At 41.1% G+C, this 14,916-nt stretch overlaps 1 protein-coding gene across 1 annotated transcript in view; it reads left to right on the forward strand.

Moving 5' to 3' along the window:
• The window catches only part of FAM186A (family with sequence similarity 186 member A), a 76,668-nt gene extending 62,335 nt beyond the window's left edge, over positions 1-14,333 (forward strand). The window contains exons 11-14 of the mRNA XM_036299005.1: positions 10,644-10,836; positions 13,346-13,497; positions 13,883-13,885; positions 14,147-14,333. Coding sequence (XP_036154898.1) covers positions 10,644-10,836; positions 13,346-13,497; positions 13,883-13,885; positions 14,147-14,333 — 535 coding nt within the window. The remainder of the gene's footprint in view (positions 1-10,643; positions 10,837-13,345; positions 13,498-13,882; positions 13,886-14,146) is intronic.
• The last annotated feature ends 583 nt before the right edge of the window (positions 14,334-14,916 follow it).

A 14,916-nucleotide genomic window follows, 5' to 3' on the forward strand; every position in this document is an offset into this window, starting at 1 on the left:
TGATGCAAATTGTAAATTTCCCCCCACTTGTCTTTACTCTGCTTTTGGTATTTTTTGCTTTGTAGAAAATTAAGATTTTTAGCCCTAGCCGAGTGTTGGCCTGCAGACTGAAGGGGTCCCTGGTTTGATTCCAGTCAAGGCACATACCAGGTTGTGGGCTCGATCCCCAGTAGGGGGTGTGCAGGAGGCAGCCAACCAATGATTCTCTCTCATCATTGATGTTTCTATCTATCTCTCTCCCTCTCCCGTCCTCTCTGAAATCAATAAAAATATACATTTTAAAAATTATGATCTTTAAAAGTCCTTTCTAGGTCTCTTAGTATTTTTATGGTTGGTTATTCATTTTTTTGTTTGTTTTATACTTAAGTCTTTGATTCACAACATTCTGTTGTGAGAAATGGATCTGCCCCCCCCCACCCACCCACCCACACACACATACATGGCTACCCAGTTCCCCCTACTTATTTAAACGTATCTTAATGATAAATCCTTGTATCAATTAGGTACATATCTGGACTTTTTATTATTTTTTACTGATTACATATATATGAGTCACTTCTATTCCATGTTATTTATTGCAGTTTTATTCTCATGATGTTGAGTCTTTGTCATAGTCATTACAGTGTTTGCCAGTCCTTGTTAATGAGATGTGAGGAGAATTGGTATGTGTCACTTCTGTGCTGAGCATTGTCAGTCTGACACCCTCCAGAGTCTCGTTTTCCTCTGCCACGATAACCTACGATGTTTAAGATGATAGCTGTTTTTATAGCCTGTGTTCTTAAGAGTATACAACGAAGCTCTCCCTGCTGAGCCCTGGTGGATTTGTAGTATGAACAACAAGTAAAATTTTCTTTTTAGCCACTAAGATTTGGGGTTGTTAAAACAGCAAATCTAGCTTATCTTTACTAACACTGTCTTCCTATCCAAGAATATGGTATACCTCCCTTTTTGTTCAGGTATGTGTGTGTCCTTCTGGAAAAGGTTTTTGTATAACTCTTCCATAAGTGTATATCCTGGTAGTTGTGTTTTTTAGAAAATATTTTTATTGATTTCAGAGAGGAAGGGAGAGGGGAGATAGAAACATCAATGATGAGAATCACTGATTGGCTGCCTTCTGCACACCTCCCACTGGGGATCAAGCCCACAACCAGGGCATATGCCCTGATCAGGAATAGAACCATGACCTCTGGTTCATAGGTCGATGCTCATCCATGCCAGCTGGGCAGTTTTTATTTTTGTGGTTACTATTGTAAATGGACTCTCTCTTTCTGTGATATCTTCTAACTCATTATTTGTATAAATGAAGGCTAGATTTCTCTATATCAATTTTGTATGCAGCCATTTATGGTATTCAAGCATGTGAAAGTTTTTTAATGGATATTTTTGAGTTCTCCAGGTATATAATCAAAGCACCTACTAATAATAATATTTTACATTTAGATTTGCCAATTTTTAAACATCTAATTTCTGTCTCTTGATTATCTGAATTGGTTAGTATCTCCAGGACTCTGTTAAAAAATATTGGTGATATGGCTACCAGGTCATCTTTATTCATTTGACTGCCCTGAGTAACAGCTATGAGTGCCTTCCTGTAGCCCCATGTTATTTTTCTAAAAAAATTCATATTCAAGTGTGTTTAAAGGATCACTTACATTGATATTCTCTTTTCTGAAAAAGTTGTAAAATATTCTTAACCTAAGTCAATTTCTTCTTTGTTCTTATTTTCTCCATTCTATGTATCTCAGATGGCCAAAATATAAGCCCTTTCATAGCTATTTATTAAAAAAATAACTATAAGCCCTAACTGGTTTGGCTCAGCGGATAGAGCATCGGCCTGCGGACTCAAGGGTCCCAGGTTCGATTCCAGTCAAGGGCATGTACCTTGGTTGCAGGCACATTCCCAGTGGGGAGTGTGCAGGAGGCAGCTGATCGGTGTTTCTCTCTCAGCGATGTTTCTAACTCTCTATCCCTCTCCCTTCCTCTCTGTGAAAAGTCAATAAAATATATTTTTTTTAAAAATAAATAAATAACTATAAATTGGTTAAAAAGATAGTGGCAATGATGAATATTCTATATAATAAAAGGGTAATATGTAAATTGACCCCAACAGTGGAATGGCCAGTTGCTATGACATGCACTGACCACCAGGGGGCAGACGCTTAATGCAGGAGCTGCCCCCTGGTGGTTGGTGTGTTTCCACAGGGGGAGTTCTGCTCAGCTACAAGCTGGGCTGAGGGCTGTGAGTGCAGCAGCAGTGGTGGGAACCTCTCCTGCTTCTGTGGCAGCGCTAGGATGTCCAACTGCGGCTTAGGCCCATTCCCATCAGTCGGACATCCCCCGAGGGCTCCTGGGCTGCCAGAGGGATGTCTGACTGCCAGCTTAGGCTCGATCCCCTGGGGAATAAGCCTAAGCCAGCAGGTTGGACATCCCCTATGGGGTCCTGGACTGTGAGAGGGTGCTGGCCAGGCTGAGGGACCCCCCCCCCCAAATGCACAAATTTTCGTGCACTGGGTCTCTAGTCTTTCTTATATTTATCAGTAAAAAAATACTGACTATTAGGTTTAAGTACATTTTTATCATATTAAAGTATCCATTTGCTCCTGTTCCATTATGTTTTTTTTAAAAGCAAGAGTGGATGTTGAATTTTGTTAAATTTGTTAAAACACATTTTTTATTAAATGTGATTTTGACATGTCATTTTCATGTGCATTAAAGAAAATATTACTTTCTACTCAGATTTATTAATATAATTAATTTTATTAAACCATCACTGCATTCCTGGAATAAATCCTATTTGTCCTTGGTGTATCCTTCTTTGAATGTTATAAGTTTGTTTGCTAATGTTTCATTTAGGTGTTGTTTTACATTAATTAGTAAGTTTGATTGGTGCTATCTTTGTCAATTTGTTTGTGCTATTTTTGTCAATTTTTAATATAATTTTAAGCTTCTACCATTAAAAAATGTGAAAACTTCTTTTTTATGCTTGAGAGTTTAACAGTAAAATTAGTTGTTCTTTTAAGGTTTGGCAGATCTCATCTATGATATTATATAGGCTTGGTACTTTTGAAGGGAAGTTCTTAGACAGCTTTCTTAATTTTTATATGGCAATTAGTTTGTTCAGATTTATTGGAGATTTTTAAATTTTTTGCATATATTTTTTATTGTTGATAGTATTACAGATATCTCCCATTTTCCCCTTTCCTCTTCCCCCTGACTGGAGATTTTGAAGTCTAAGTGACATGATCTGACCTGCTTCAGTAAAATCATTTAAAAATTGAAATATATAGATCAACATTTTGTAAAAATATTTAACTTATACAAGTATAACTTTAATCCCATCAAAAGTGAATTCATTTTTCCCAGAAAGTTCTTATTTAATATTTAATGTTATTATAATCAGATCACCAACAGGTATAATAAGGAATAAAATATTGATAGATTAAAGATTCCATAACAAAGATAGCTAGGTCAAGAAGATTCTTGACATTATATGGGCGAGAAGATATGAAGTATAATAATATTAACTACTTTTGAATAGTATAAAAGATGGTGATAAGAATGTTACCCACTTGCTTCATTGAGAACAGTGTTATTTATGGGACTGGGTGTGATAGGCATTCTATAATTGATATGGAGAAGTTATCAAAAACACATGTAATAAAGACGGTTTAAGAGTGAAAAAAATGAAAATCACCTATAGGACATGGAAAAAAAATCCAAGGCTATTGGAAAATTAATTTAATTAAATATACTAAGTTAACTCAGAAAATTGACCTGTTTAAGTATTAAATGATCCATATATTTAGTAGGTTCTAAGTTATTAATTATAACCCACAAAAGGGACCTAAGAGTTGTTTCCTCTCTCTGTGTGTGTTTATAATATGTATTAAAACGCATATGTTCAGAAACATATCTTCAATTATTCCCCTTGGCAACTCCTGCCCCCAAAATCCAAACTCTTTAACATGCCTTTTAAGGCCTTTCATAATCCAGCCATTCCAGTCTCCTTCCCACCATATCCTTTCATATATCCATGGTCTAAAAGTCTCAGACTATTCACCATTCCCAAAATATAACTTCCATTCTCTTACATTTGTACTAAGTATTACTTCAACCTGGAATTCCTCATCCCCTTCTTCCCAAACTTAAGATTTACCCGAGATTCTGTTTAAAATACAGATCTCGAAGCCTACACACCAAGATTTTGATTAAAAAGGTCTGAGGAACCTTGGAATCTGTATTTTTTTTTTTTTTTTGAAATATCTTCCACTAATATTTACAGAATAATCTAATGATTTGCTGTTAAAATACCAGATCTGAAAATAAGTACAGTCACCATAAATGTTTAATGACTTTGACTTGGAATACATTGTTGTGCCCAGATTTCATGATTCCCAAGAACCCACAGGGAGCCAGCGAGTCCGATGCAAAAGCAAAGAGTCATTCATTTCAAACCTAGGTTTGGCTCCCCTGCCACACTCACCGATGCAACGGTAAGCTCCAGTGGCCGAGAGAGAGAGAACTCTGTGTGGAGAGAGCTTTTATAGGGGGTTGGGGTAAGGGGAGGAGAAAAGACTGTGGGCCCTGCCGATTGGCCAGGCGCGAGTCGGTGTCTCATTACACAGGATGTGGTCATAGTGATGGCGTGCACTTCCCTTGACTATCTTCCGGGAAGAAGCTTGCTGAACACATGGCCAAGTTAAGATGGAGGGCATAGCCCTTACCCTGGGGCAAGGTGGAGGGCGTAGCCCTTATCCTGGGGCAAGGTGGAGGGCATAGTCCTCGCCCTTTCATTCCCCCCTTGTCTTGGAACTTCCGGCTCAATCATGAGACGGACTGCATTTCTATTCCACCGTTGCTAGAGGCCCATACTGGGCACACAGAACTATCAACTGAACTATCCCTATAAGCTTAACAAATGGCCCGGTGGAAGGGAAAGAACAACTTCTATTGAAACAGGATTTTTCTTCTTAAAATTCCTCCATGACTATCAAAAAGCCAAATCAAGATTCCTGATGTTTGCATAAACACAACAAGAATGGTAACTGACTACCTTTGCTGGAATTTCATGGTTGAACCTTAATGTGCCCCGTAGGGCCAGGAAGCCAAGCCATCCAGCTGCCATCAGGCCTGCCTGCAGTATCTGCTGAGTTAGGTGAATCCCTCACCTGTAGCAACTCCACCTGAGCCCACGCTCCAGGCTTTAAGGCCCATCTCAGTAGCCCTCCTACTTGTTGCGGCCCAGAGTGTGTGGGGGTTCCGCAGGGATGCAGAGGCATCTTTACTGCTCCCCTTCTACTCTTACCAACCGCCAGTGATGGTAGGGCATGGGCCTGACGCTCCAGCGCGAGCCATCTTCAGGGCTCCCAAGCAGGATACCAGGCTTTCTTCGTGGCATTCTTAGTGGCTTCAAGTCTTTAGAGTTCAGACAGGGCTCTTTAAAACATGATACTCCAGTCAAAGTTTTCCGTTAATAAAACCACTATTAGGAATCAGTCTTATTGTATCTATGCAAAGCCTGATATTTGCCATGACTTATTTAGCATTGCCAGATTTCGGAGGAATTACATAAGGAGAAAAACATACTGATCTGCTCTAAGATTTTCTGACTTTCCTTGCTAATTCCTTTTCATGGATTTAAAACAAAACAGTAACTGTTGGTATAAAACCTTCTTTCTATGCATAACTATGCCTCAGACCTTCTATTCTAAACAGGCTTTTTCCAGCTTTACTAACCCTGACATGGGCATGGTGACTCAGGTCTGCAAGACAGTATTACAGGCTGCCAACTGTTAGCTGTCTCTCAACAGAGACCAAAACCTGATGGGCACCCTTCCCTGCCCAGCTGGGCACCTGCCCTCTTGGCAGCTAGGCACCCTTTACTTTTGGGGGTCACCCCACACAGCTCCCTTCCAGGACAGCCAACATACATTCAAACCTGCAAAAGAATCAAAGGTTAATATAACATATCAATACAATGAAACATAATATTGGCATCATGGCCGCTTCAGGCAGCCAAATCTTCTGCTACTAAACATGTGATCCTATAAATTGTCCTTGTCTCTTTGGATCCATGTCCATGAAGATGCAGGCATTATTACACAGTATTGTGGGGGCTCCTGGTGACAGGAGTGATCCCAAGTCATGTTACTGGCATCAGGCAGGTCGAGCACGCCGTAGCTTGAGCTTGAGCGGGTTGCGTTGATCTCGATCGATGCTCCATTTGGTGATGAAGTCTTTCCGGATGGACCCAGGTCGCGACGCCGTCTACCTTGAGAGCGGTGGGGGTCATCAGCACCACAGTGTAGGGACCCTTCCAACGTGGCTCTAGGGTCTCCTGGTGGTGCCTTCTGACGTGGACCCAATCTCCTGGTCTGTGCTGATGAGGAGTTGGGGTTGGGCTGGTCTCGTAGATGGCGCGGAGGCACGGCCAAATGTCCTCGTGCACCCTCTGGAGCCCTCTCAAGGAAAGAGATTGTTAAAGAAAAGCCACCCAGTCCTCGCCAGTCTCCGATTCAGATTCCTCCTCTCTTGGAGAACTTCAAAGTCCTGATGGCTTTCTAGGTAACCCTGTTTATCAGCTACAGTGCTCTGCTTTTTTTTTTTTTGGCCTTTCTATCAGTTCCCTTTGTGGCAGAGCAGCAACCAGGCCTCTTTCAAGGGAGTGCGTTAGAAGTGGGTATCAGCCTCTCCTTTGCTAGCAGCAACAGGTACCAAACCCTTGCAGTACATTTGACCAGCTTCATTCCTGCCCACCTTTACAGGGAATCTGTATTTTTAACAGGCATTTCCTCCTTCCCCGACAAATGATTCAGTCCACACTTTGAGAAATATTGGTATTCTGAAAAGAGAGAAGATCTAGGTTTGCTTCCCAAATATGCTATTTATTTATGTGACTTCAGAAAATCATTTAGCCTGGTCAGTATGGGTCAGTGGTTGAGCATCAACCCATGGATCAAGAGGTTGCTGGTTTGATTCCTGGTGAGGGCATATAACCCAGCTGCAGACTTGATCCCCAGTTGGGGGCGTGCAGGAGGCAGCTAATTGCCTCTCTCTCCCCCCTCACCCTTCTCTCTGTAAAAATCACTTCAAAAATCTTTAATTTTTAAAAAAAAAATTTTTTTTTGCCCAGATTTCTTTCCTCTCCTGTAGTATGGGGATGGTGAAACACTATCTGTTTAGGAGACCCAAACATGGTGGTATGCTATGAGAATACATTTTTTTTAATATATATCTTTATTGATTTTTTACAGAGAGTAAGGGAGAGGGACAGAGAGTTAGAAACATCAATGAGGGACCCGCCCCGTCCAAGCCCGGCGCAGAACCATTTGCCGGATAGCCTCAGGCAAAGGCTAGATTAGCACCGCCCTAGAGATCCAGCACAGAAGCTCTCCCACTGCAGACACAGCTGACTCTCATAGCCAGTTAGCCTGAAGGTCAAATCACCCCTGGTATTACCGACAACAATCTAGGCTTAACTACAAGACTGCACACAAAGACCACTAGGGGGTGCACCAAGAAAAGATAAAAAAATGCGGAGACAAAGAAACAGAACACAAATGTCAGAAATGGAAGATATAGAGCTCAAAACCACACTTTTAAGGTCTCTCAAGAACTGTCTAGAAGCTGCCAATAAACTTAGTAAGGCCCTCGAAAAGACTGGTGAGACCGCCGATAAATGTAGTGAGATCCTCAAGAAATCTAATGAGACCCTCGATGTTGTGATAAAGAACCAACTAGAAATTAAGCATACACTGGCTGAAATAAAGAATATTATACAGACACCCAACAGCAGACCAGAGGAGCGCAAGAATCAAGTCAAAGATTCAAAACGCGAAGAAGCAAAAAACACCCAACTGGAAAAGCAAAATGAAAAAAGAATCCGAAAATACGAAGATAGTGTAAGGAGCCTCTGGGACAGCTTCAAGCGTACCAACATCCGAATTATAGGGATGCCAGAAGATGAGAGAGAGCAAGATATTGAAAACCTATTTGAAGAAATAATGACAGAAAACTTCCCCCACCTGGTGAAAGAAATAGACTTACAGGTCCAGGAAGCACAGAGAACCCCAAACAAAAGGAATCCAAAGAGGACCACACCAAGACACATCATAATTAAAATGCCAAGAGCAAAAGACAAAGAGAGAATCTTAAAAGCAGCAACAGAAAGAAACTCAGTTACCTACAAGGGAATACCCATACGACTGTCAGCTGATTTCTCAACAGAAACTTTGCAGGCCAGAAGGGAATGGCAAGAAATAGTCAAAGTGATGAATACCAAGAACCTACAACCAAGATTACTTTATCCAGCAAAGCTATCATTCAGAACTGAAGGTCAGATAAAGAGCTTCACAGATTAAGGAAAAGCTAAAGGAGTTCATCACCACCAAACCAGGATTATATGAAATGCTGAAAGGTATCCTTTAAGAAGAGGAAGAAGAAGAAAAAGGTAAAGATACAAATTATGAACAACAAACATGCATCTATCAACAAGTGAATCTAAGAATCAAGTGAATAAATAATCTGGTGATCATAATAGAATCAGGGACATAGAAAGGGAATGGACTGACTATTCTTGGGGGGGGAAGGGGTGTGGGAGATGCGGGAAGAGACTGGACAAAAATCGTGCACCTATGGAAGAGGACAGTGGGTGGGGAGTGAGGGCGTAGGGTGGGGCGGGAACTGGGAGGAGGGGAGTTATGGGGGGAAAAAAGAGGAACAAATGTAATAATCTGAACAATAAAGATTTAATTAAAAAAAAAAAAGAAACATCAATTAGAGAGAAACATCGATCGGCTGCCTCCTGTACACTCCCTACTGGGGATGTGCTCGCAATCACAGTACATGCCCTTGACTGGAATTGAACCTGGGACCCTTCAGTCCGCAGGGCGATGCTCTATCCACTGAGCCAAACCAGTTAGGATGAGAATACATTTTTATGACTATTCCTCAAGATCCTATTCAACATCTTCTTATAAAGCCTTCTTTATTTCTCTTACTATAACTAATTATGCATTTGTTTTTATTCAAATAGCATGTTTACATTTTTATTTAGCATTTGTTTCATTCTCTCTTTGACATAGTTAATTTATTAGTCTCCTATTCTGGCTTTGAAATGCTCTGAAGGCAAAGACACTGTCTTTTTTATAATTGTACTAGAGGCCCGGTGCATGAATTTGTGCACCACTGGGGGGTCTCTCGGCCTGGCCTGCGGGATCAGGCCAAAATCAGCTCTCCAACATCCCCTGAGGGGTCCCTGATGGGAGAGGGCACAGGCCAGGCTGAGGGACCCCTACCAGTGCACGATCGGGGCCAGGGGTGAGGGGATGCGGGACGTTGGCCAGCTGGGGAGGGACTGCGGAGGGCTCCAGGTTTGTCTGGCCCGGCTCCCTCAGTCCTGAATGGCCGGACCCCAGCAGCAAGCTAACCTACTGGTAGGAGCATCTGCCCCCTGGTGGTCAGTGCACATCATAGCAACTGGTTGACTACTCAACTGTCTGCCTCTGGTGGTCAGTGCATGTCATAGCAAGCGGTTGAGCAGCCTTAGCATATCATTAGCATATTACGCTTTTTTTTTTTTAAATATATTTTATTGATTTTTTACAGAGAGGAAGGGAGAGAGATAGAGAGTTAGAAACATCGATGAGAGAGAAACATCGATCAGCTGATCTGCTGATCAGCTGATCAGCTGATCCTGCACATCTCCTACTGGGGATATGCCCGCAACCCAGGTACATGCCCTTGACCGGAATCGAACCTGGGACCTTTCAGTCCGCAGGCCGACGCTCTATCCACTGAGCCAAACCAGTTTCGGCAGCATATTACGCTTTGATTGGTTGAACAGACTACCGGACACCAAACATTTAGCATATTAGGCTTTTATTATATAGAACTAGAGGCCCGGAGCACAAAAATTTGTGCACTCGGGGGGGTCCCTCAGCCCAGCCTATGCCCTCTTGCAGTCTGGGACCCCTCAGAGGATGTCCACCTGTTGGCTCAGGCCCGCTCCCTGGGGGACTGGGCCCAAGCTGGCAGTCAGACATCCCTCTGGCAGCCTGGTAGCCCTCGGGGGATGTCCACTTGCCAGCAGGGAGCAGGCCTAAGCTGCAGTCAGACATCCTTAGTGCTGCTGAGGAGGCGGGAGAGGCTCCCACCACCACTGCTGTACTGGCAGCCGTCAGCCTGGCTTGTGGCTGAGCAGAGCTCCCCTTGTGGGAGCACACTGACCACCAGGGGGCAGCTCCTGCACTGAGCGTCTAACCCATGGTGGTCAGTGTGTGTCATAGTGACCAGTCATTCCCAGTCGTTCTGCTGTTAGCGTCAGTTTGCATATTACCCTTTTATTATATAGGATTATGTCTTGTACATATCAATACTAGAATTTTAATGTATTTAAATAATAATAAAAACACTATTATAATACTAAACTGTGAAGGGTTAATAAAAATTTGACAGTCATAGATTTTTGAAAGTTTAGTCATATATGGAACTAGATTAAGATTTGATTAAGTAAGCCTCCCATCTCTATCCCATCCCTCTCTACTTATTAAGGATGAGATGAGAATTGAAGTAACTAAGGCCAGGTTTGTTGAGTTAAGGTCAGTAATTATATCAATCTAATTCTTGTTAATTTTTTTTCCCAGAAACAACATAATCAAAAGATTACTAGCCATCCAAAACAGTGGGAAAGGTTATGAGACCCAGAATCTTTACATAATGCTGAACAGAATTGATGGCTACCAGAAAAAGATGATGGGGGTCTGGACCGAGAAGCAAAAGTCTCTAGAGCAGAAACGGACTCAGTGCCTGAGGAAAATGATGTTCTTATTTAGCCAGGTAATCTGTTTTCTATTCCCTCGCCCCGGTACGCTACAAGAAAAGTGAGAGTGGTAAGCTTTGAAAATAACATTTACCTGGAGATACCTTGTATATTGGTTTCCTAGGGCTACTTTAACAAACTTCGTGGCTTAAAACAACAGAAATGTATTCTCTTAGAGTTCTGAAGGCCAGTTTATGAAATCAAGATGGAGAAAGAATCGAGATAGTTCTTTCTGGAGGCTCTGAGAAATGTATTTCATGTCTCTCTCCAAGAGTCTGGTAGCTATAGACAATCTTTGGCATTCATTGACTTGTAGCTGCATAACCGCTATCCTCTGCATTCATTTTTCCCTTAGCCCCTTTCCCAGCTTGTCTGTCTTCACTTCTGAATCTTACAAAGTCATGTGTCATGGATTTAGGACCCACCTGGTTAATCCAGGATGATCTCATCTTGAGATCCTTAACTTAATTACACCTGTAAAGACCCTTTTTCTAAATAAGGTCGCATTCACAGGTTCTGGGTGAACATATCTTCTGGGGCTTCACCATTCAATCAATTACACTGTGACTTCAGTGAAACTCCTAAATTGACAACAGGAATACTGGCTGGACTTTCTAGATGAGAAAAGATTAGAATAGGAGAGACTTCTAGAAGTGTTCAACTCATTCCTAGTCAACCCACATCTACCAGCCTCTCTTGAAGTCACTTCTCTCCAACTGATTCATGACAGTTACTCCTTTCCTCACAACTATCAGAAAGCAAGCTTTAATTTGGTGAGTTTACAGGAAAGGAGATAAGGATTTATTTAACTTGCTTACATAGCACCATGCAGAGAAAACCCTGTTTAACTCTAACAATCCACTCATTATGTCCCAGAGCCCCCTCTGAGATGACCTTCCAAAAAGTTATAAAGGTGAGATTAGAGCACTTTGCTCTGGATTACATGCTCCCATTACATGTTCTAGCACAAAATTCTGGAACATCCTGGGAATTCTAGAAACATTTTATATCTATATATCCTTTTCTTTCACTAAATTAAGTAATTTAGTTACTTAATAAGATCAGTTTACTTGCTACTTTAGAAGGTACAGAAACTTCTCATCATAGCCTGATTCAAATCAGACATATTCTGAATTTTCCAGAAGGGCTACATTTTAAGTATTAAAGATCTTTGTAAAAAAAAAAAAAAAAAAAAAGAAGGATATTTTTGACAGTTTATTGCTTGGAAAATATGGCCAATGTAAGTGGAAAGCAAGATCAGTTGGCAGTGTCATGAACTGTCTAACAGGAATCACAATATCTAGGGCATGTCAGAGGATGAATAGGGTCTGGGGTCCAGGCAGCCTTAATCTATTTTATTGATTTTTTTTTTTTTTTTTACAGAGAGGAAGGGAGAGGGATAGAGAATTAGAAACATCGATGAGAGAGAAACATGGATCAGCTGCCTCCTGCACACCTCCTACTGGGAATGTGCCCGCAACCAAGGTACATGCCCTTGACCGGAATCGAACCTGGGACCCTTGAGTCCTCAGGCTGACGCTCTATCCACTGAGCCAAACCGGTTAGAGCAAGGCAGCCTTAATCTAGAATTGAGGGGTGGGCAAACTTTTTGACCCACAATGGGTTCTTAAACTGGACCGGTGGGCTGGAACAAAAGCATGGATGGATTGCTTGTGTGAACTAATATAAATTCAAAGTAAACATCATTACATAAAAGGGTACGGTCTTTTTTTTTTTTTTAGTTTTATTCATTTCTAACGGGTTTGCCCACGGCTGATTCTAGATGATAAGGTGGGTATCAAGGCATAAAGAAGAGGGAGGAAAAAGCAAAAGAGAGAAGAGGATAGAAATGAAATAAATACCTTTCACTGAGTCAGGGTGGTGGTCAAGAAGTTAGTTCTGCTACCAGACTACATGGGTTCAAATCAGCTCCACTACATACAAACTAGGAGACCATGAACAAGCCACTTAAATTTTCTGAATTCCAAATCCCCATGTATAAGACAAGGACAATAACAGCACCTTTCTCATAAGGTTGTTGTAAATATCAAATGAATTATTATGTAGAAAGCATCTAACATTCAGCAAGGATTCAGTAAATGTTTGCTATCATTGCATTTGCATAGTTCTTACAATTTATGAAGTGCTCCCATATATATTATGTTCTACAATTCTTACAACAACCCTGTGTTATTACCCTCATAGAATAAGGAGAAAGAGGTATCGATAAAGTTAGCAACTAACTCAAAGTCACACAGCTAGGAGATGAAAGGGCTAGGATCAGAGCTTATGCAGGAGCTAGGTTTATATATATCATAGCGGCCACCACTGAAATTGTGTTGGAGGTGGGGTGGAGGTTGAGGAGTAGTAGTTGGAGAAGGGGAGGAGACTGGAGAAATAGGATTTGCAAATCCATGATAAATGAAGCGTCATGCTTGTAGTTAAGCGAGGGCCAGCTCAGAAGACCTTCCTGAAGATTCTGGCCCTTTCTTTTAATTGTTTCCTCTTTTATTTATTTATTTTTAGCTCCAAGATATGTATCAATTGAATCTTAGTCAACCTGTACCTTTGCTCATCGACAAAAAGCAGAAACCTGCCCCTACCAAATTTATTCAACAGCCATTCCTAGAGCTACTAGTGAAAGAGGACAGAAAATTTGACATATTCAAGAAATTTAGGTATGTGGTAGGAAAGACTGCCATTAAACTTTTTTTGGATGGTATGCTTTTTTTTCTGCCCAAGATCTTCCCCTCCCTGACAATTATAATATGGTATAGTGGAGAGTCTAAGGATTATTAATTTTCTTAGCTAATTTAACAAGAGGCTTATTTATATATATTCCTACTTAACATCTAATATCCAATGTTGAGTTCCCTTTTTAAAAAGAAGCTGATTCTTTCTTACTAAGCAGCAAATTAATACACAATGAAGAAACTTAGAAGTATAACTTTAAAAAAAAAAAGTAGGAGCTTTGGGAAGGAAGAGGAAAAAGATTGTTGCTGGGAAAAAAGAAAAAAGTTTTCTGGATATGGTCCATATACAGTAATCCAGGCAGCTAAGAAGGCAGTTTTAAAATGGATTACTAGGTAAAATCATGGAAATGCAGCTTTTTTAGGGGGAGGTGGGACGATTTCAGCAAATTCTGCCGTTTTAATTCATTTCTCAGTCAAAGTGGGCATGGCTAATGTTCCTCAGTGTGAGGGAGGGCATTATAGGACAGGGTGGTGGTGGTGAAGAAAAAAGGGGAGAATAAGAATCATATCTTTTGATTGCCTATGGAGTGCAGCAGAGTTTGGTGATTTCAATTAGTGCTCTCTGACTCTCTAGACAAGAAGACCAGATGGCAACCATCTGGAATGCTGATCAGTCCATTTCAAGCTACCCAATAGCTGAGAAGACATCACTACATTCACTGTGGGCCCAGCTGGGTGGGTACCCACCTATTCCCATGCTGCTCCAGTTAGATGTTCAGTCTTCCTTCAGAAAATCTCTTGCATCCATTCAATCACAGTAAGTTAAGCACTCGAAACACTCTGATAATTGGGCTTTTGGTCAAATGGCTCCCCACCTCCTCCCCACCCAACTTAACTTTCTCTTACAGCACCAAGGAGTTACCAAAACTATTAGTTGTTTTAGTGTTTCTCTCCGGAGGCCTGCAGATGTCACTATGGAATAATATGAACAAAGCAACCAGTTATAATACCACGAAACCTAATCTAACACTAGATTAGTCCACTTTGAATTCCATCCGTTATTATTGGGATTTTATTATTGAAAGTACCAGAAAACCCATAGTAGTATGCTTTTGTCTACCTCATGGTTCAGTAACATACCTTAAATGCAGCTGCCATATCTAGGCCCAACTTGAGATAAATTAAGTGCTTATATCCCAGGATATACTGAAGGATAGGGAAGGTGGGTGACATGGATCCATCTTTCCAAATTCTGTTAAACCAGGTTCTCACTTGGTGATTTCATACACTCAGAGTGAGTTAGAGATTAAGAGTCAATTACTTTGTAAATCCTAGTTTAGCACTTCTCTTTGGAATTTGGTATCTATTATTAGGGTTGCCAGATTTAGCAAATAAAAATATAGG

The sequence above is a fragment of the Myotis myotis genome, unplaced genomic scaffold (genome assembly GCF_014108235.1).
Source record: "Myotis myotis isolate mMyoMyo1 unplaced genomic scaffold, mMyoMyo1.p scaffold_m19_p_3, whole genome shotgun sequence".
NCBI lineage: Eukaryota > Metazoa > Chordata > Mammalia > Chiroptera > Vespertilionidae > Myotis > Myotis myotis.